Source organism: Denticeps clupeoides, chromosome 20 (assembly GCF_900700375.1).
Source record: "Denticeps clupeoides chromosome 20, fDenClu1.1, whole genome shotgun sequence".
Classification (NCBI taxonomy): domain Eukaryota; kingdom Metazoa; phylum Chordata; class Actinopteri; order Clupeiformes; family Denticipitidae; genus Denticeps; species Denticeps clupeoides.
The window spans coordinates 17,174,571-17,195,432 of NC_041726.1; the positions used below are offsets into that span (position 1 = coordinate 17,174,571).

General features: G+C 41.6%; 2 protein-coding genes across 6 annotated transcripts in view; one reads left to right on the plus strand and one right to left on the minus strand.

Moving 5' to 3' along the window:
• Positions 1-20,862, plus strand: part of dlgap3 (discs, large (Drosophila) homolog-associated protein 3) — a 152,969-nt gene that overhangs the window by 1,954 nt on the left and 130,153 nt on the right. For 2 of the 5 annotated variants that reach the window (XM_028963325.1, XM_028963324.1), the window contains exon 3: positions 9,230-9,495. The exons of the other annotated variants lie outside the window; for them this stretch is intronic. The gene's annotated coding sequence lies outside the window, so the exon portion shown is untranslated. The remainder of the gene's footprint in view (positions 1-9,229; positions 9,496-20,862) is intronic. 5 annotated transcript variants of the gene reach the window in all.
• On the minus strand, positions 784-3,305 carry gja4 (gap junction protein alpha 4). The gene is made up of 2 exons (XM_028963330.1): positions 3,174-3,305; positions 784-2,337 (listed from the first exon to the last, which is right to left on the minus strand). The coding sequence occupies exon 2, from the start codon at positions 2,325-2,327 to the stop codon at positions 1,239-1,241; it is 1,089 nt and encodes a 362-aa protein (XP_028819163.1). The 5' UTR covers positions 2,328-2,337; positions 3,174-3,305; the 3' UTR covers positions 784-1,238.

Sequence of the window (20,862 nt, forward strand, 5' to 3'; positions counted from 1 at the left end):
GTAATCAGTGTATCACACTGTGCTGCAGTGTATCACAGTGACAATCACTTCTCTTTCTGATACTTAATAAATAAGTAATTTACATTTACATTTAAGGCATTTGGCAGAAGCCCTTATCCAGAGTGACTTACAACGTAATTAACACATATGCATGAAGTTGCTGTATAAAGAATGGTATAAATTGTTACTAGTAGGTTTTAATAAAAGGAAAAGTTCCAGCCAGGCCAAACACCCAACCATCCCTCTCAGCTTGGCACTAGAAGGCAGTGGCCACAGGTGTCCCTCGCCAGCTGTTTGCTGACCCCCATGCCTAAAATTGCCCCCTTGGTACATGTTGGCAGGCTGGTTCAATTTGACCAAGCTGTTATGGAACTAGTGTGGATGTGCTCCGTACATGGCCACTATTCCAATTACTGTATCACTATAACCTATCAAATCTGCAGCTTTAATGATGAAAATAGACATGACTCCTTCTTATTCAGCTTTTCTGAAGAATAATACTGAAGACACAAAACTAAACTCATGTAGTGACCAGAATACCGTGTTGACCACCCATCTTCAGATGTTTTCTCTTGTCAGATTTCCACACTCTCTTTATAAATGAAGTGCTGCTGCTGCTCACCAGCAGCGTAAACAAGTCATGTATCCTCATTTCCCCGTCCTGTGTGAGTGGTGAGGGGCACAAATGGGGTCAAGTGCAGATGCATTATGAAAATTATACTGTAGCAGCATCTGGTTTTGATCACCAGCTTATATAAATAACCTACGTGTGTGTCCACAAACTATATGAGAACAAATAACTTTATTTTTACTTTAGGAAATAAATATAAAACTTCTTATTAAATACAAAAAAGGCATTAAATACATCGTTTATAAAGCGTTCACGTGTTACGAGTGCAGATAGTTTCACTTCATTTCCTCATTGCAGCCACTGTACCTCAGTCTTCAACAGTTTATCTTCCACATACAGTAATGCATTCTGGGAGAACATTTCCATCCTCCCTGTGTCCCTCTGTCTCCCACATCTGCAGACCCCCGTGGTCTGTTTATCTTAAGGAACAAGATATTCCAGAATCATCCAAACAAGAGTAAAGGTCATCTTCACAGTACTCCACAGAAAACCCAGGGGATGTGTTTTGAATTGGTGTGATGTGGTTTCTCATGACCGGCCAAAGATCTGAAGATGGCAAAGGCCCTTCCAGGTTCCTCCTCATCATCATCATCATCATCATGGGAATTCACACATATTGCTTGTGCCGGTCATGCCGGTCTGCCTTCCTGTGGCTCTTGCTGTGTTTACTGTGATGCTTGTGTTTGCTGGACTGGCTTCTCGTGCTGGACATGCAGTGAACGTAGCTGGGCAGCTCTTCTTGCTCCTTCCAGTTTGCTCCTGGGTCCAGAATGGGGTAGTTCTGAGCAGACTGGGCAAGACTCCCTTCTACCAGGGGGAGGAAAAGATGGGTCTTCTCCTGGTAGGACAGGGACACTGGAGATTCTGTGCCTGGCTCCAGCATAAATGCTTCTTTGGAGATCTCCTTGTGCTTCTGGAGCAGGTATCGTTTCTCAAGCCGATTGGTGATAAAAATCTGCAGGACGCTGAGGAGCTCTATGATGTTGAGGAAGATGGAGATTATAGCAATAGCCTGGGTGTAAATGGTGAAGATGGTCTTCTCGGTGGGACGTGACACAAAGCAGTCTACCACATGTGGGCAGGGGCTCCGTTCGCACTCGTACTTGGCTGGCACAGTGAAACCGTACAGGACCCAGAGACCCAGGATGAATCCAATCTCCAGTGCCACCTTCAGGAAAATGCTGAGGGTGTAGGCACATAGGAGCCTGCCCTTCATCCTGGGAATTTCTGGTATATTTTCTTGACCCACTAGATTATTTACCCCATAACAGGCATCTTTCTCATCACTTTCCTTGATCACCTCCAGTCCTTGAATTGCCCCATCTCTACCCCTCTGTGGTTTCCTCCCCTCCTTCTCCCCTACCTCCTCCTTCTGTTTGGCTTCTTTCGCTGCCCTGAGGGCTACATAGCCAAAGTAGAAGATGGTGGGAGTGGAAACAAAGATGACCTGAAGCACAAAGTAGCGGAAGTGTGAGACGGGGAAAGCCTGGTCGTAGCAGACGGCTTCACAGCCTGGCTGCTTGGTGTTGCAGACAAAGTCTGACTGTTCGTCATCCCAAGCTGACTCGGCCGCCGTACCCAGTACCAAGATGCGGAAAAGAAAGAGGACAGTGAGCCACACCCGTCCCACACCTGTCGAGTGTTCCTGTCCCTCCTCAAGCAGGTGCTCCAAGAAACTCCAGTCAGCTCTGGACATCGTCTGTCACCTGTGTGTCACACACAAACACAAATCAGAATCAGAAAACTTTATTAATCCCGAAGGAAATTGCTTTAAAATGTTCTAATATAAAATGTTCTGGAAATGTCTTTGTAACACCTGTGTCACCAGTTTGGCACAAGAAATAAATATGACTGTTGGTCTGAAACTGGCCAAAACTATTCTGCGTTTTGGAGAACATGTGTTCTCTTGCGGGGCTGTTGCCTGTGTAAGGCAACAGCCCCGAAAATCTTATTTAAATTTTCCATTGGCCGTGCCCAGCTCCAGATCTGAGAGCTGAAGGCGTTTTTCCTTCACCCTGGCCACGGTTTCAATTACACACGTAATTAAAGCAGCAACAAAGAGCCGCTCTGTAGTTGGAACTTTTCTGTGGGTCCTGATCCACGTTCCGGCTGCTGCTGCTGGAGAGGATGATGATGATGATGATTATGCTATTTCCATCAGGCCCAGGGGAGCAGCGTTACTCCGACATGACATTCCCCATGTCGGAGTGATTTACATGGTCGCTCTGTGTATTTATTTCCCCTGGGCCTCGAGGAGCTATCGGTGGATCTCCATGAAATTTCCTGCTGCGTTTCAGGGCACTGGAGGATGTTTGGGTTTATTTATTCCACATTACTGCGTGTGTGCTGAGACGCCATAAAACTTCCATACATGGGAATATGGAGCTGGAAACACAAGAAGTGGAATCTATACAGCCATCCATGGGTCTAAGTTATCAAAATCACTGTTTCCAGTTCAAACAGATGAACAGGTGAAAAGTAAAAAAGTGGTTTTCATGCCCGCTGTGTGGAGATAAAAAAGGATTGTTCTTGATCGCCTTACCTGTCTCAGGTTGATTTGTGGTCCGTGTGCTGCGCCCCGGGACCCCAGCAGCAGCTCAATGCGTCTCCTTTCCCGGAGTGAGCGATGTAAAAATTCTCCCATGCTGCTTCCCATCCACTGGCCCTCCCACAGGATCCCGTCCAGGAAAAGGGTGGATGGATTCAGAAATAGATCTGCGCCCTGCGCTCTCCTTCTGGGATCTTTCCTTGTGTTTCTGTGCGCTTCTGTTTTATAACGTTTAATTAAAATAAAACACCCATAACCTTATATACTAATGACCGGAAAATGGTGAATGCAGATGTGAACTATTTTATTTATAGTTTCACTTTACAAATTTTACCTGGCAATAACTCGCTAAAGGGCCGTTCTCATTTTAAACAAAATGGATTTTGGAAGATTAATAATGTCGGCTGGAGAAAGGTAAACCGAGGTAAACAACATACCCACTTGCATCCCACCAAACTCTGATCTTGCCTGCAGAAATAAATACAGGTAAAAATATATATTATTGCAGTTAGACATTTTATAATGCAATACAAATCATTTACTGTTTTTGTGAATAAGTACATTTTTGAAAAACAAGCTTTCAGTATTTGTGTCAATGTCTTTTCTCCTGTTGCCACTGAGTGGCGCTGCCCTCTAACATTTTAATAGAACCCATGCTGAGGAGCTCAGTTTTCTGGAATGTTGGGGCGATCCTACTAGCAGAGATTTGTGCCAGTTGAAACTGTTGAGTCTGAGCTTCTTTTTCTCAAGGAACCTGATTGTGCTCTGCAAAAAAATGAAACTGAATTGTGAGAACTGAATTAAAATTAGGAGATTACATTTTTAGGGATGCTATTTCAATTTCCTTGGAGTTCAGATGCAATTTAATACATTCAAATTCAGTTCATGGAATTAAATTTCAGTTTGTGCAATTCAGACTCAAATATATTCAATTCAATTTCGCTTTCTCTGCCCATATGATCTCAGTACACATGCGTATAAAATAAGTTGCTATTACAATTTTAAATTATATTTCTCACACTGACAAACACTCTTCAGTAATTTTACATCAGACTTGCTAATTCTCCTTTTTTAGCGATCAGAACCCCTGACGTTTCTCTTTAAATGGAAGTTGTGCTTCCTGGTATGCAGATACGCTACAGCCTTCTGTGGGATCTCATTTTCACTGCCACCCTTGATTCTGTATGCCCCAGGAATAGACATTTCTGATTTTATAGTGACATTTGAACTTTTTACAAACTGTACTGAACTGTACTGAATCATTTTATGGTGTCTAGCCCATCATCATTTACCATAATGCACAACTTAAGGTAAAGGTAAACAAAGGACAGATGAGAAATCTTCTTATCGGCCTTGTTCCTTTACGATTCTTTTAGTACTTTATGAAAAATGTTCAGTTTCCCTTTGGTTCAGGTCCCCTTTGATACTTGTTTTTTTGTTGTAAGGCCGTTTGAGCAGCGCTGCACCATGAAAAAAGTAAAGACTCACGTTGAAGCTCACTAAATTGACAGTGGAACAGTATGACAAGAACAAACCCGATCTCCACTAGTGATGGGAAGTTCGGCTCATATCAGAGAGCTGTTTCTTGTGGCATGGCTTGCAAAAAAGAGCCAGTTCTTTTGGCTCTTAATTAATTATCATCAATCATCAAAACAATCATCAGTGATTGTTTTTTCATTGTGATACACTGCAGCACACTGTACACACCATTAGTCCACTTCTAAACAGCTATGTCACAACTGAACAGCTATGAGTAGTGAATGCTCTTGAACAATATGCATCATGACATTTTCAATATACATTGCAAAGCAGGTATGGATGAAAAACAGTGTTTTGTGTCAGAATATTTTGGCCTAATTGTACCTGGGTCATAAAGATGCTTTTCAGGCTGAAAGCAGAAATGTAATATTCACCAATATAGATATGAATAAAAACATTCATATGAAATAAAATACCATTTTCAAAATCAGAATCACTCCTAGTGTTTGTGTGTCACTTTTGATTGGGCTTTGATGAAGGTTTCATTTAAAAATATAGAAAACTCTTTCTATATATTGTAATAACTATGCAATCCTGGCCACATAAATGTTTTCACACCATGTGTGCATGTGTGTGTGTGTGTGTGTGTGTGTGTGTGTGTGATGTGTTGCATCTAAATAATTTTGACCGCCAGCTAAATTCAGTAGTGACCTTTACTCATAATTGGAGAATGTGGCTGCTTGTTATGCACACTTTTTGTGTGTGTGTTCCCATATGGTCTCATATCTACATGGAGTAATATCTACATGCCTTTGCACAAAATCCAGAGCTATACATGTGAGCGGAAGTGTAGTTCCAGTGTGTTGAGGAGTAAATTTGTAGTTGTGTGAGTCTGTGTCACAGATCTGCAAGCTGCAGCCAAAGCTCGGCACTGCAGATTGGCTTCTTTGATTAAATATGCATTATGCGTTAGTGATGCGTTAGTGATGCTGTGAAGCTGCGTCTACTCATACCATTAGAAGAAGGTCCAACACTCTGCAGCCCTGCTCAATGTCTCTCTCTCTCTCCCCCAACACACACACAAACTCGCTGCTGAAACTGGTTTACATGGGACTGACAGGGACTTAATGATTCAGTAGCCATCACTCTGAGAGATTGGGGATTTCTGCATGATGCTTGCTTTTTGTCGGTTCTGTAACAATACAGCTGCCTTCAGATGCCTTCTTCTTCAATCAGCCGAAACACCCATGTCACGCCTCTTCTCACCTCTCTCCACTGGCTCCCGGTAGCTGCTTGCATTGAGTTTAAATCCTTGATGCTTGTCTATAGGGCTGTAAATGGAAGTGCACCCTCTTATATCAACACACTACTAGGTAGCTACACTCCTGCATGCCCTCTCACATCTGCAAATGAAATGAGACTAAAAATTCCCTCTTCACAGGGTCTCCGGTCCCAAACAGGGGTTGTAGTAGCCTAGTGGGTAACACACTCGCCTATGAACCAGAAGACCCAGGTTCAAACCCCGCTTACTACCATTGTGTCCCTGAGCAAGACACTTAACCCTGAGTTGCTCCAGGGGGACTGTCCCCTGTATCTAGTGATTGTAAGTCGCTCTGGATAAGGGCGTCTGATAAATGCCATAAATGCAATCGACTCTATTCTCCTGTGTTGTCTCTGGCTGGTGGAACAACTTGCCCTGCTTCATTCAACTAGCCGAGACTACCACCACCTTTAAGAAACATTTGAAAACCCACTTGTTTAAAAAGTATTCCAAACGAGTCTAACACTAACACACGCACATGTGCACACACTCACTATATATATATATATATATATATATATATATATATACACACACACACACACACACACACACACACACACACATGGAAATATATATATATATATATATATATATATATATATATATATATATATATATATATATATATTTTTTTTTTTTTTTTTTTTTTCCATGCTAGGGAATTATTAAGTGCTAGATGAATATCTATAGATATAGGGTCCTGATCCTCATAAATCTCCTGGACGTGCTCATATTCCATGAGATAGACTAGATGTGCTGTGAGATTTTTTAATGGTGACCACATCATCTTCGCCATGGGGAGATTTTGAAAAGCAAATGTGGGTTCAGCCCTATGTGTGTGTGTGTGTGTATGTGTGTTCCCACACACAAACAAACAAACAAACCTGAAGCTTGTTTACATGGGATGGACTGGAATTAGTAAGTACTGTGCTAATCAGTACAAAAAGGGAGGCAAATCAAAAGTAAGTGCAGTGATATTGCAGTATGTACATGTTGGCCAGTTTGTCAGGTGTGAGCAAAATCACATCTCCATGGTAACAAGCCCAGACATGTGGTCCATCTCAGCCCCATCTAACTACAAACCCAAGAACCCATTTGAGGAAACTGACACCAAATTCTCTGAATAATATATTTCTGTGTATCTGGGAGATCAATTTAAAGTTGTGTAATGTCAATTTAACTCTGGAATAAGTTAAATGAATAAGGAATGAAAGAAATAATACAATGAAAAACATTATTTCAGGTCCTTAATGTTTTACACTCTGCCCTCATTCTTATTGGTGGCTTGTCTAATGCTGATGTACATGATGTACATGAATTAGTACACCCCAGTCTTTTGGTTGCAGTTTTTGCTCTACACGTTTATTTGAGGCTCCTGTCTGGAGATTATTTCTGACGTGTTAAGAGCGGCGTACTGAGCCTTGGTGAGCTCACTATGAATTCATTCTCACAACATCTGAGAAATTAACAAAAAAATGTGTGGATCTGTGCGTGAACATGACACTCTGTTGGCAGACGTCAGTGTTTTCCACAGGGTGAGGAGTCAAGTCTCTTCTCATCAGTTTACTTGTTCATACACTACAGTTACTGTACATTGCTGTATTACAGTATTGTGTGTATATATCAGTTGGTATACCAAAACATGAAAAGGATATTAAGTTAATTCAAAATCCCATTCTAAATAAGAGCACACTAAAAATGTAAATACAAAATTGTTTGAAATTTTTGGTTAAACTAGATAGATTAGTTTTCGTTAAGTCAGTAAAATTCTTTTTTTTTTTTTCAAAAAGGAAACCTTAAAAATACCTTATACGGAAAAATCTACTTAATTTTAATTTATTATTTAATTTGATTTTGTCTCAGGGAATGTGGAAGCAGAGCACGTTGCGTGATGACGTCGTCGCTGCTGCACGTGCAGTAGTAAATTGGGGGGGGGGCTATTATCTCATTTGATCTCCGATACGGAAATGCGCGCGTTTAGTCCAGTTGACGCATACGCACGCGCTTTACCCTGGTTGCTATGGCGACGTGACGCATCCGATGAGCCCGGCTCGTCCTCCCACCTCCTTGTAAAGCACTGTGTGCATAATTAGGCTTATTATAGATTTTAGGCCGTGCAGGTCACGTGCTGAGTCCCTACGTGGCGTTTAATGTGGAAATGTCCCGCGACTCCTGACCCCCGACAGCGACCAATCAGTAACGGAATCGAATTGTTGTTGTAAGGTGTAGAACATCTGGAGTCGAATAGTCATGGTTTTCAACAGAGTGTCACTTCTGTCACACAGGCACTGCTCTTCAATGTGTCTGTCTATTGGTGGAATAGAGGTTACATACAGAATTGGAAGGTATGCTGGTGTTGCCAGGTCTTTGTAGTGTGTTCATCCGGTCGTCCCAAAATGTTACCAAAAAGATGTCAAAATGCGATGGGGGCAAGTCCCTAACCAAACGATAACAACGGTATAAGGTCATTTTTAAAAAAAAGTTTTTTGTAGTCTCCTGTAGCTCGCGGATTGACTCTGCGTGCTTAAATTCTTTCTTCAGAGTTCCTTAACTGTAAATAATGTAACATTGAAATAAGTCAACAAAGGAATATTAATACTGCAAATACTGCAGTACTGTTTTCTATTATTTATTTATTTATTTTTTGCCTGGGCATTTTTCCATGATAAAACCACTTAAGCTTAAATATTTCCACTACAGTTACATTTTTTGCCATTTATCAGATGCCCTTTTCCAGAATGACTTACAGTAATTAGTTTGAACACCGGTTTGAACCTGTGAGTTTGTGATGTTCTGCTATATTAGGCACCTACTATAAACTTTTGGTTGTCTTAATCTTTATTCCTCTTCTTACACTGAGCATGTCTACGTCAAAAAGCTGAGCTTTCTCTTAGGGCAAATAAAGTTATTTTTATCTTACCTTATCTAATCTATTAATATGTCAAAGTGACCATGTGACTAGAATTTTCCTCTTACTTTCAAATAATCGGTTTCATGGAGAAGTTAAAACACCACTTACTACCACTCTGTCCCTGAGCAAGACACTTAAGCCTGAGTGTCTCCAGGGGTCTGTCCTTGTAACTACTGATTGTAAGACACTTTGCATAGGGGCGTCTGGTAAGTGCTACAAACGTAAATATCAGAACGTGAGAAACTGGTGACTAAATCCAGTGTTCTTTTAAAAACTGTGACTTTGCGGTCTCCTATTACTAGTTCCTCTCAGCTTTGGGTTGTATTTTCTGTTTAGCTGTTCGTTCCTAATTTGGCGTGGAACTGACGGCTGTGGCAACCCCGCGCTCCACTTGCGAGACGCTCCCTGCGTTATCTGGCCCCTCCACGGGGAGTCCCGCGGACCAATAACGAAGGCGCGCGCGCGCTCCGGACCGGAGGGGGAATCCTGCTCTCCGCTGAAGGCACAGAGAGATACCGGGAGAGACCGGGAGCAGCAACGGCGACTCGCGCTCAGGAATAACGGAGTTGGTGCGCGCGACGGCGGGATTCGCCAGGAATAAGGTGAGGCGGTTTTACCGGTGGTGGGAGTGCAAGGGGACTCAGCAGCTCGCACTCACACACGCTGCAAAAATCAACAGAAATGCTCAGGTTACGTTCATGCGTTTATTTGCAATATTAATCCGAGGTATGAGAAGTGCGATGAGTGTGTAAAGTGGGTTTCCACCGGTGTTCTGACTGAAAACAGAACCGCTTCAGTTTAAATTATACGGCCGTTGTCCATTAAGCGATTCGGCGCCGGTGAGGAGGATGGTTGGGTATTCGCGTGGTTTTCCTTTTATGCACTGCTAGCGTAAATTCGGTGAGAAGGTTCCTTCATCCTGTTTTTTATGTATATAGATTTTAGAGAATTTGGGTATCTTCACACAGAGAATTTGGGGTATCTGCAGGTGCACAAATAATTATTTTCCACAAAACTATGTTGGGAATCAGGTGGATGTGTACAGTAACGCGAGCGGCTAATTAACGCGTGAATCGTCCCACCCATTGGTCTGTAATTGTTGGGCCATTGCGCTGCTCCGATTGGCCACCTGATAGCCAGAGCGGCTCTGATTGGCCCTCTTCTTGCCTCACCTTGCTAAATGAGAGTTGCGCATCGGTAAGAGCAGCGCAAACTTTCGCAGGAAGGTCGAGTCTGAAATGACGTACCCTCTTCATGTTAAATTCTGTACAAAATACATAAAAATGATAAATCAACACTGAAACATGATCAGTACATACATAAGAAATGTCAGGTTTTTGGTTACAGTATCATTATCCGTGTTGTTGTCTTTGCTAAAAATATCATTATTAGTTGCATGATGAGCATTGTGTGCATCATCCTCATCGATTTGGTTTTTAAGACGGTGCCAGATGTGCTTGGGTTTCAGCTGAATGAAGAACTTGGGAGACTGTGGTTACTGCTTCAGTAGAGCTGAGTCTTGCGGTATTTCATTTCTCCCAAATCAGGAACAGCTACAGAGCCAGGAGTGGAAATCTTGCAGAAAGCCTCATAGATCGACAAATTTTTCTGAGACAAATTCCTGTGAGTTTTCAGTCAATTCTGTGGAATTTAATTTGTGTAGCAGTATTGATTAGTGTGATTGATCCTGATGTGAGTGACATCTAAGATGGGTGGGGTTGAGTGGGTGTAATGACATCTGCTCTGCTTCCCTGTGTGGAGGACCTGTCCATGGTGCTGATGTCTGAACTGGATCACTGCTGTGATCTGAAGGTGGATTTGTGGATATTCTATTTGTAGAAGTATACTAGATTTAAGCAGGACCTCCTCAGAACCCCATGGTGCCAGATGTCCTTAAAAACATTTGAGTGATGAAATGCATTGCCTTGCTTTAAATTTAGTTTTTTTAATTGCTAATTGCTGTAGGCTCATCTCTTCTTGTGTCACTATGCTCCATCCAAATCATCTTTTCAGTTGCACAAAAACTGTAATAAGAGGAATGTGTTGAATGATGAACCGTCTCAGCCTGTGTTTAAGTTTGATGCACTCCGACCCACAGAGACACAGCGCATGGAGATCAATAGGTGATGGAGCAGCTGTCTAATCTGTCTTGGAGAGTCTGATTTCAGCCTGGACTGCCTGTTGCTTGGCGACGGTGCGCAAATATCATTAGTGTGACAGGAAAGTCCTTATTCTAATATGTTTGTTTTCGGCCTGTCCGGGGACTGCCATGGTGGTAGTGATGATGATGCCTGTAGTACAGTCACACTTATCAACTGCCTCTTCATCTTTGTCATGGTCTTAGAGGCTAAACCGCAACTAATGCCCCTCAAATGGTGAATAAACACTTGTTTAAACCTGTGAGACAAGCAGCCATGGACCGTGTCAAGGTACCTCAGATGCTACAACAGTTTCTCTGTTCAGACATTCAGAAAAACCCAGAAGTGACTCATGTCTGATTTCCTGGAAAATGTTGTAGGCCAGTGGCAAGATGGAAGCACAGGCATGGGATCTTCTGACATGCATTAATGCTGTGATAGTCAGCAATGATGACCTGCATGTGTTGAACAGGAAAATGCTGACATAAATCCATCTGGGAAATTTCATGAAATTTGTGGGCCTCAGACAGGATGTGGTGATGTAATTGAGATAGGGTCAAACTGGGTGCTGAGATGGTTACTGCTCTGCAGCAGTTTTTTGCTCATTGAAGCTTCTGTTTTACACCAGTTGATAGAGGAAGATGATGAAACATGGAGTAACATAACATCTCAGATGGCATATGAACTGCTGACAGGAAAAGAAAAAGAATGTTATCTTAAATAAAAGAAATACCGATGTGACTTCCTTGATCTTGCTTTTGGGGGATTTTAAGTTGGCTACATGGGCCTGTAATAGTCAGCAGTTGGCCAAGGTTTATCAGCCCCACCATCTGAATCCACTGGAATATTACTCAAAAGAGCATCCAGCAACCTTCATCAAGTCCCCAAATCTCACAAGGATGAGACTTGTTTTCATTTACATGGAGTTTCCATGACGGTGATATCTCATCAAACATGGTTACTTCTGTCAGTTTGACACCCACGTTATTTGGCCTGACCAGCATCTTAAGCAGATACCCAGGTCCTCAGGGTCACCTTGAGATCATGACAGAGCTCAGTGCCCCAACCCCCCAGCAGAAGATAAATGTATATTTATATAATAGTTTGTGTATATATATAGAGACAGTCAGCGGTAAATCGGCATGTAGCGAGATAGAAGAAGCCAGAATCGCTGAAATGGCAGAAATTTTGGAAAGGCAAAGATGCGATACTAATATGCTTAATGTTCATCTGAGCAGAACCCCCCCCCACACACACACACACACACACACACACACACACACACTGGCATCTTGTTTCGCTTTACGATCTGTGCTTGGGCATGAAATTGTCCCCTTCCACCCTACCTACCTCAGGCCAGCCCAGATCACGGTCAATGCAATATCCCATCTGCCCCAAGCCAGGCATGCATCAGCAAGGCTGAAGAGAGGGAGAAGCATAGCAGGATGGTGGAGCTTGGGAACGTGTGTATGGGGGAAGGGTGGTGTGCAGCTGCTGATCATGTGCTGTGTTTGTATCCAACACTCTTATTAGCATAGATGAATGGAGCCGTTTATTGTATGGCTGAATCACTGCCTCCCTGCCCCCCACCTCGCTACCTTCTCAACACAGGACTAATGACTAAATCCAATAATACTCCTTCACATGAATGATGTGCGGTCACACGCCTGCACCGAGAGCAGCCTGGACAGATGCTGCCATGCAATGCAATGATTTTTGTGCTCAATGTTGTCAGATTGCCAGTTTTGTATTTCATATTTTACGAAATATTGCTTGTAGAGAATAGGTATTGAGGAATCCATTGAAATTTTGGGATTAGAAAAACTAATTACTTAGTTTTGTGACATTGTTCTGAGTGACAGAAATAATTACACACCAACAAAAAAAGGTAGTTAGTTTCTCTTCTTCAAGATACAGATATCTGCATTTTTATGCAGCATTTTTTCTATTTATTTACAAAACTATTAATGTTGTATTTGATCCGACATTAGCGAACAAGGCCATTGCTCTACGGCTGTTTTAAGATAGGACCCTATCTTTTTTTTAGGGTCACAGCGGTAATAAGTGATATTCAAACCTGCAGTCATTTGTTACCCGCTAGTGTGGGTATAAGCCAACCTTTTTACCTGGCAATACTGGGCTAAATCAAGAAAGAAGTCAAAAGAAGAATATAACAGGCTGGGAAAAGAGCAGAAAAGAAGAGGCAGGGAGCAGCCAGAAGAAAACTGATTGAATGGGTGACTCGAGATGAAGGGAAGACGCTTTTGGGAGGTTGAGGCGAAGCTGTTTGATGAACGGTTGATTGAAGGAAGCAGCAGAGGATAAGACACTAGGGAGAAAACTGGCAGAATGGAACAGACTAAAAAAGCAGTGCCTGATTCCCTCTACATTCAATTGGCTGCTTTATTTGGGTGGGGCCAGGATGCAACTCTCAGCTCAGATTAAGCGGCAAGTCAGCGCACATTCTCTGCTGAATTATGCAGCAGACCTTGAACGGTTTTGTTGCAAGGCTCAGGTGATGTTTGCTTTTTTTAGTGCCAGCAGTTGCCCAGCTATGGCTCATCAGTCAAATTCTGGGAAATGGTGAGGATATCACTGTTCTTATAGTTGTGCCGAGCCACGGATGTGCATCATGTCAAGCTGCTCATCTCTACATGCTAACCAGCTACCTCTGCCAGACCCAACAAAAGGGAGGTAGATTGCTCCCTACCCCTAATTCAGGTACAGCGGCAGTGGCTGTGTGTGCTTGCTTTTTGATTAAACAGAAGGAGAGAGGGAATGGGAAGAGAGTGGGTCCCATTAGTTACCAACATGACAGATGCTCCCTTGCGCTTTGTGGTTTTATGTGGTTTGTATTTCATTGCGATGAATGAGACCTTTTATCTGGTCAAAGAAACACTGTGTGTGTGACATAATGATACCTTCTACAAAACGTTTAGTACATTTCTATCCTTTTTTATATCTCTTTTTGTACTGTGGTTTTCCTTCTACGCCCCATGATTATTCCCCATTTGACCCTGTAAACTCCACTGTTCTCTTAATAATCTCATTAAACCCTCAACCACATTGTGCTTATACTGCAGACACCACCACCATTTCTGTGGGTTCCATTAGGGGACCACCATTGCTGAGGGGAAGCTACATTTGGAAGAATCAGATGCTGTATGTCATGCTGCAATTGGAGTATAAGAAGCTTTGAAGTGGTAATTTCAACCATTCTCTGTTGGTTTTGATGCTCTCTCTCTATATGATGCTGTGTGTGCTTGGCAGCCAGACACCTGCAGCTGCAGACCAAATGACAGACTTTCTCAACAACAATGAAGTTCAATTGGTCATTAGTTTAAATGCCGTTTGAACAAACTTTGGTGTTCAGTCGCCACAGGCTCATTACTGGGAGGAGAAAGGACTGATGCAAGCACCTTTCCCTTTCTGCTTTTGTGTTCTTGTTTTCATGTTCCGTTTTCCTCAACTTTTCAAGAAAAAGGCCCTTGGGGCCACTTTATGGTTGTTTGCGATGCGCTCTGCTCTCTTCTCAAACAGCGAGAGCAGCAGGAGAGTGATGAGAGGGAGAGATGGGAAGACAGACAGAGTTTGATTAGAGATGCTGAGTCACTGTGGGACTCTGAAGACTGAGGCACATCATTCTTTGGGTATCACTCACAGGAAGTATCGCTGTCCTGAGATCCTAGCAAATGAACAGATGCACACACACACACCTTCAGAAGTGTGTGTATGTGTGCGTGTCTGTGCATCTGTTCATTTGCTTGGATCTCTCATTCATATATATTCATATATATATACACACACACACACACACACACACACACACATACACACACACACACAGACACACCACTGTGGGGACGGTACTTTGCTCAGTGGCAACTTGGCAGACCGGGATTCGAACCTGCAACCTTCTGATTATGGGGCCACTTCCTTAACCGCTAGACCACCTCACCTCTGTTAAGTTATGTACTTAACAAAAAAAAAGGTGAAATAACTGAATCCATGTTTTATATTCTAGTTGCTTCAAAATAGCCACCCTTTGCTCTAATTACTGCTTTGCACATTCTTGGCATTCTCTCCATGAGCTTCAACATTTACATTTAAGGCATTTGGCAGACGCCCTTATCCAGAGCGACTTACAACGTGCTTTCAAGTTACCATCGATGAAGTGATCAGTTCTAGTTCATTAGAACCCTCAACTATGGATACAATCTTTTTATTCACTCTTGTTGTAGATTTTGTACACAAGTTAGACAATAAGAAATGTACAAGTTAATCTAAATGTTCTCTAAAGAGGAAGGTCTTGAGCTGCCATTTGAAAATACTCAGTGACTGAGCTGTTCTGACCTCAAGGGGTAGTTCATTCCACCACCGAGGGGCCAAGACGGAGAAGAGTCTAGATGAATGTCTTCCTTTTACCTTTAGCAATGGGGGGACCAGTACTGGAGGCTCGGAGTATAAGCAACAACAACAGCAGCTTCAAGAGGCAGTCAGTCTTGAAGGAGTTCCCAGAGGTGTCTGCGGTCCAGCTCACCCAAAACCATCTCGATTGGGTTCAGGTCCAGTGACTGTGGAAGCCAAGTCTCCACATTTTGTTAAGTATATAACTCCACATGTGTTCATTCATAGTTTTAAATGGTCATGAGAATAAAAAGAACACATTGAATGAGAAGGTGTGTCAAAACATTTGGCCTGTACTGTATATATGAGAGAGAGAGCACAAAAGAAAGAGAGAGACACAATGACAAAAGTAAGTACACTCTGCACATTTTTGTGAATATTTTCTAATTTTTTTCCTTGGCCAGACACTGAATACAGCCAAATTCTCACTTAGGGTTGTATTCACTTGTTGCCAGTGGTCGGTTTAGACATTTATTTCTGTGTGTTTAGTTCTTTTGAGGGGGCTGAAAATTTACACTGTTATACAAACTGTACACTGACTACTTGACAGTATTTAGAAAGATAATAATTTTACCGCATACCTTTCTATATATACAACCATACCAGCCACAATTAATTATCAGTTAAATCACTTTACCCATCCACATTGCTGTGTGCTGTGGAATTCACTTGCTATTAATACGTTTGTTATTAATATATTTTGTTTCTTAATATAGCCTACTGCCAATAATATGAAGACAGAAACACATTATCAGTAGCAGTAGCAGATATTCTTGTAAGTTTAGAGGTGGTGCATCTGGAAGCCAAGTCAACACATTATTTTTTTCAGTGTGGCAGGATGCATGATCCTGCTAACAGAAAAAAATGTCATCTGGGTCAAAAAGGTGTGTTCTTTTTCAGCAACAATGTTAAATCACAAGGTAACATCCACACAAATGCAAAACTAATGTTCCCCAGAACATTGTCCAAAGCCTCACATTGCCCTGGTGCCATGTCTTCTCCCAGGAAAGAGACTCTCAAGTAGCTAGCCATTCATCATGCTTCTGCTCTGAGGCTCACGTGTCCATTGTTTTTTTCATCATTGCCGTGCAGTCCTGGAGATCTAACCTTCTAGCCATCACAACTTGGTCTTTACACATGTCCATTTGGCTATTTAATATATCCACTCCTCAACAGCTGGATTGTAGATTAAACAGATCACCTAGCCGCAGGGTCAGTGTTGTTCCACGCAACTGCTCCTGCACCATTGTGCTGTTGCTGTTGTCAGAAGTAGTTACTCAGCATGGCCAGAAACACACCCGCAACAAAAAGAAAAAGTGTAACTTCTCATTCCAGAATGTTATCCCCCTTTCAAAGCAAACCGCTCCTGAAACAGGATTTTTGCAGGCGTCGTGTTTTTGCTGGGGTACTGATGTGACCTTTGAACTCTGTGATTCTCTGGGTCAGCTCTGACTCATTTGTTCATGAGAGGCCATTTTTTCCCTTTTGTTTAGATTTTTTTTATTCCTTGTTTTATTCCCTCTAAGTGGGAGTAGTCAAGCTTAAAACCTCAGCCGGGAGCTGAGTGAAGCGAGGTTCTTCAACTTTTCCACGGCCACAAACCAAAACAGAAATAAATATTATTCTTTACAATAATAAAACAAAATATTCTGCTTTGACAAAAATGTTTATATACATTTTATGACATGGCATGATGCTAATGATGATGATTATTAAAATAACATTAGTTAAATTATTATATATTGTCTACTAAATGTGTGGATAATCGTGTTTCCTGTGCAGCAGTTTTATACTTGAGGCAGTGAAAAATATATATATATTTTTGCCATGGTTTAAAAGGATTTGCAGCATTTCACCAGAAAATGCAAAAACCCTGTTTGTGTTGAAGACAGCCCCTGGTGGCTTGTGGCTTCAGTTTTCAGCCTCTCGTTTGGGCTGGCCGGTACGTGCCTGTTACCTGCTTTGTGTGTTTACATGGCTTAGAGTGGATTCCAGCCTTTCTGCCGCAGAGCAGGATGACAGTTGCACGCAATGCCCCAGCAGCAAGTCTCCAGTGGGGGCCACCACCACTGTCCCTTTCTTTCAGCTTTTCCTTGAGCACTCTTGGAGCCCAGAGGTACAGTCACATGTGCAGGAGCTTTGGTGGGGACTGTGGCTAAACCGCAACTGCAGCCGGATTCAGCGTAAACAGCTGAAGGAGGCTCACACTGGATTTCTTCTGTACAGCGAGTTTCAGGTTGAAATACTCAGTGAATTTTCAGATTTAGAACATAAACCAACACAAATGTTAGAACCTCTAGGTGTAAAACAAAGTGAAAAAAGAAGAACTTGGTAGTTTCACTGAAGTGAAACTTTTTGTTGGTATGTAATAATTTCTGTCATCGAGAATACAACCTTTATGTTTCTATAAATTGATTGACAGGGCTCACATCATTAATTAATGTGTTAATTTCTCTTTGTTATATCTCTTTGTTTCTGTACATCCTGCGACCTTTGATTTTACAGGCTTTAATGTTTAAAACATGGATACTTGTCACAATAATGAAAAGAGTATTTAATACAAAATCCAAGGCACAAAGACAAGAGAAAATAACCAATGACCAAATTTTATTGCCACGTTCTCAGTCCTCAGTAGGTTTAGCTGTATGCTTTAGATGTGTTATTTTGACGTTGCTCTTTTAACCACGGTTCTTTGCATGGAGAGGTCATCAGAATCATTCTTGTGCCATTTTTACACTAAGATATGTAACATTATAATATTGTAAGATAATGCTATAATATTTTTCATATTAACCAGAGGCCCCATCCCAAATGAAAAAAAGTCTCTCAGGGTTTGACAGTAGGTGCTGTGTTCTCTGTTTGACCTGGGGATCGAAGGAATCTTTAGGCATTAATTGATTAAGGAATGTTTGACCTTAGTCTGTTGGAGTCTGTTTTTGACATGATTGATATTGATTTTTTAGTCTTGCCATTTCAGTAAAGGTCTAAAGACTGTTCTCACTGTTCCTCAGCATCTACTTGTATGTATTTATTTATTTTCAACATAGCCAATTTGTTTTGCTCAGAAACGGTTACATGCAACTCATTAGAAAGATGCTCAGCTGCATGACCTTGGGGATGCATGGTTGAACAATACATGGGCACCCAGCAGAGTCTGTCCATGGGTTGCAAGCCCACAGCCCAGTTCAATTGGAACTCTTAGTAATAACCAGGAGTGGGCATTTGCAAGTATATGACTGAGCATGTAAACCTTACATGCAGCACCCTTAGTGGTTCAACTTTTAATGACCCCAGAAGATTGCAATATAAGAACTTGAGTCATCAGATATTTTATAGATATTTTTGCTGGGTATCTAAGCAAGATGAAATCAGGCAGCAGGCTGAAGGTGATACTCTGTTGGGTTAGATGTAGCTCGCAATGCTCTAGTCTGCCTGCATGTTTGTTGGTATTAGAGTGCACGCAGGCAGGCAGTAGCATTTCAGCTGCAGCCGCACTGTTTCTTTCGTGTGATGGTGAATTAAATCGACTCGCCACTCGCCCCAGGCTTCAGCACTCAGTACATTAGCAGCATCAACCTGCACCCCATGACTCTGGCTAATGGATTATCTTCATTTTTTTTTCTCACTCACACTTGGTCACTTTGCTCTCTGTTTGGCTACTGATTTTATTTATTTTAACACATAAAATCATGCATAACATCTAAACTGTAAGCATTACACATCCATTATGCTTTATGAACACACACTAAAGTTGCAAATTACTATTTTAAATTACTACAATTAAGTGATGTTTTCGTCAATAATATTATGATGAAATATCTTTGTCAACTAACTTTTTTGACGTGATGAAGACAAGACGTAAATGCTGATTCAAATTCAAATTCAAATTCAAATTTTATTTGTCACATACACAGTCATACACGGTATGATGTGCAGTGAAATGCTTTCTGCAACTGCTACAGACCACAGTATTGCAAATGTTGCAAGTAAACAGTGAACCAATATGCAAATATTGCAAACATAACCAAGTATTACACTTTTACGTCTTTAACATAAAATATGTGTAACTGGTAGGGTGAAGGTGTGCAAATGAGTTACAGTTTTTTACAATGTTTAAGAAAGAAGAAAGAGCCATAAAAGAAAGAGCAGTAAGGGCAAAGTGATTATGTGCAAAGTGATTATGTGCAAAGTGGTTTTGTGCAAAGTGGTTTTGTGCAAAGTGGTTTTGTGCAAAAGAGTCCGGAGTGATTGGGAGTGAAAGTTCACTGTTCTATGTACTGTTGTTGAGAGCTCAGGATTTCACTCGGCCAGCTGGGATCCGGAAAAGCAGTCAAAGTCTTCGTATTGTAAGTGCATTGTATACAAATAGAAACAAGAGTGTCTCTACTGTATTTAATGCGTTGCATGGTGGTAGATTTGCCAGTGTAGGGTTGTTAAAAGAGGGTTTAAAAAACAAAAACAAACTAAACTTGGTCGGAGCAGTCGCGACGGCAGCCGACCTCACCGGCGCCATCTTGAAATGATCATGTGACAATAACAATATATACAAATATATGTAATGTAATATTGTTGACAAATAAAAACAAGACTTACTAGTTAAAAACTATTCTGCAAAATGCAGCATTAATTAATTTGGACATGCTTTCTTTAAAATAAAAAGGAAACAGACTATGTGGTCGAAAAACACGGGACAAATCAGAGCATCATCCGTGTCTGGAATGGATATAGAGTATGCTTGAGTCTATACGGTAATAATAATATAGCAATAAGTTGGCAGTGGTGGCCTAGCGTGGGGCAGTGGTGGCCTAGTGCCACTGAGCAAAGCACCGTCCCCACACACTGCTCCCCGGGCGCCTGTCATGGCTGCCCACTGCTTACTCATGTTGATGGGTTAAATGCAGAGGACAAATTTCACTGTGTGCACCGTGTGCTGTGCTGCTGTGTATCACAAGTGACAATCACTTCACTTTACTTCACTTTACTTTACTTTACCTTGTTTTAATTATGAAATGGGTTTGAAAAATTTTAGGATCCGGTCCAGAAGGGGATACTCAGGATTCTAGGTCCGGACCAGAGTTTTGTGTTCATCCTGTGATATTATGTTTCCTGATTGTTTTCACATGTATCTGCCTGTTTAAAGCTGCCCTGTTTGTTTCTGTTCGCTGCCAGGTGAGGATGTTTTTCCATGTGCAGTAGTTTAATAAATTTCAGTCTTGTAACGTCGTGTATGCGACCTCCTTCCTTGCCATGTCCAGCTAATTAGAGTTTTAGTTGACAGCAACTTGACTAGACTAAAATGGGTATGGACATGACTAAGACTAATAATAACTAAAAGTTGGTATAAACATAATTAATGAAATAAAATAAAGGGATGATAGAAAAATAACTGGAGTAAACTCTGGTTATGATTGTTATTAACCTGAC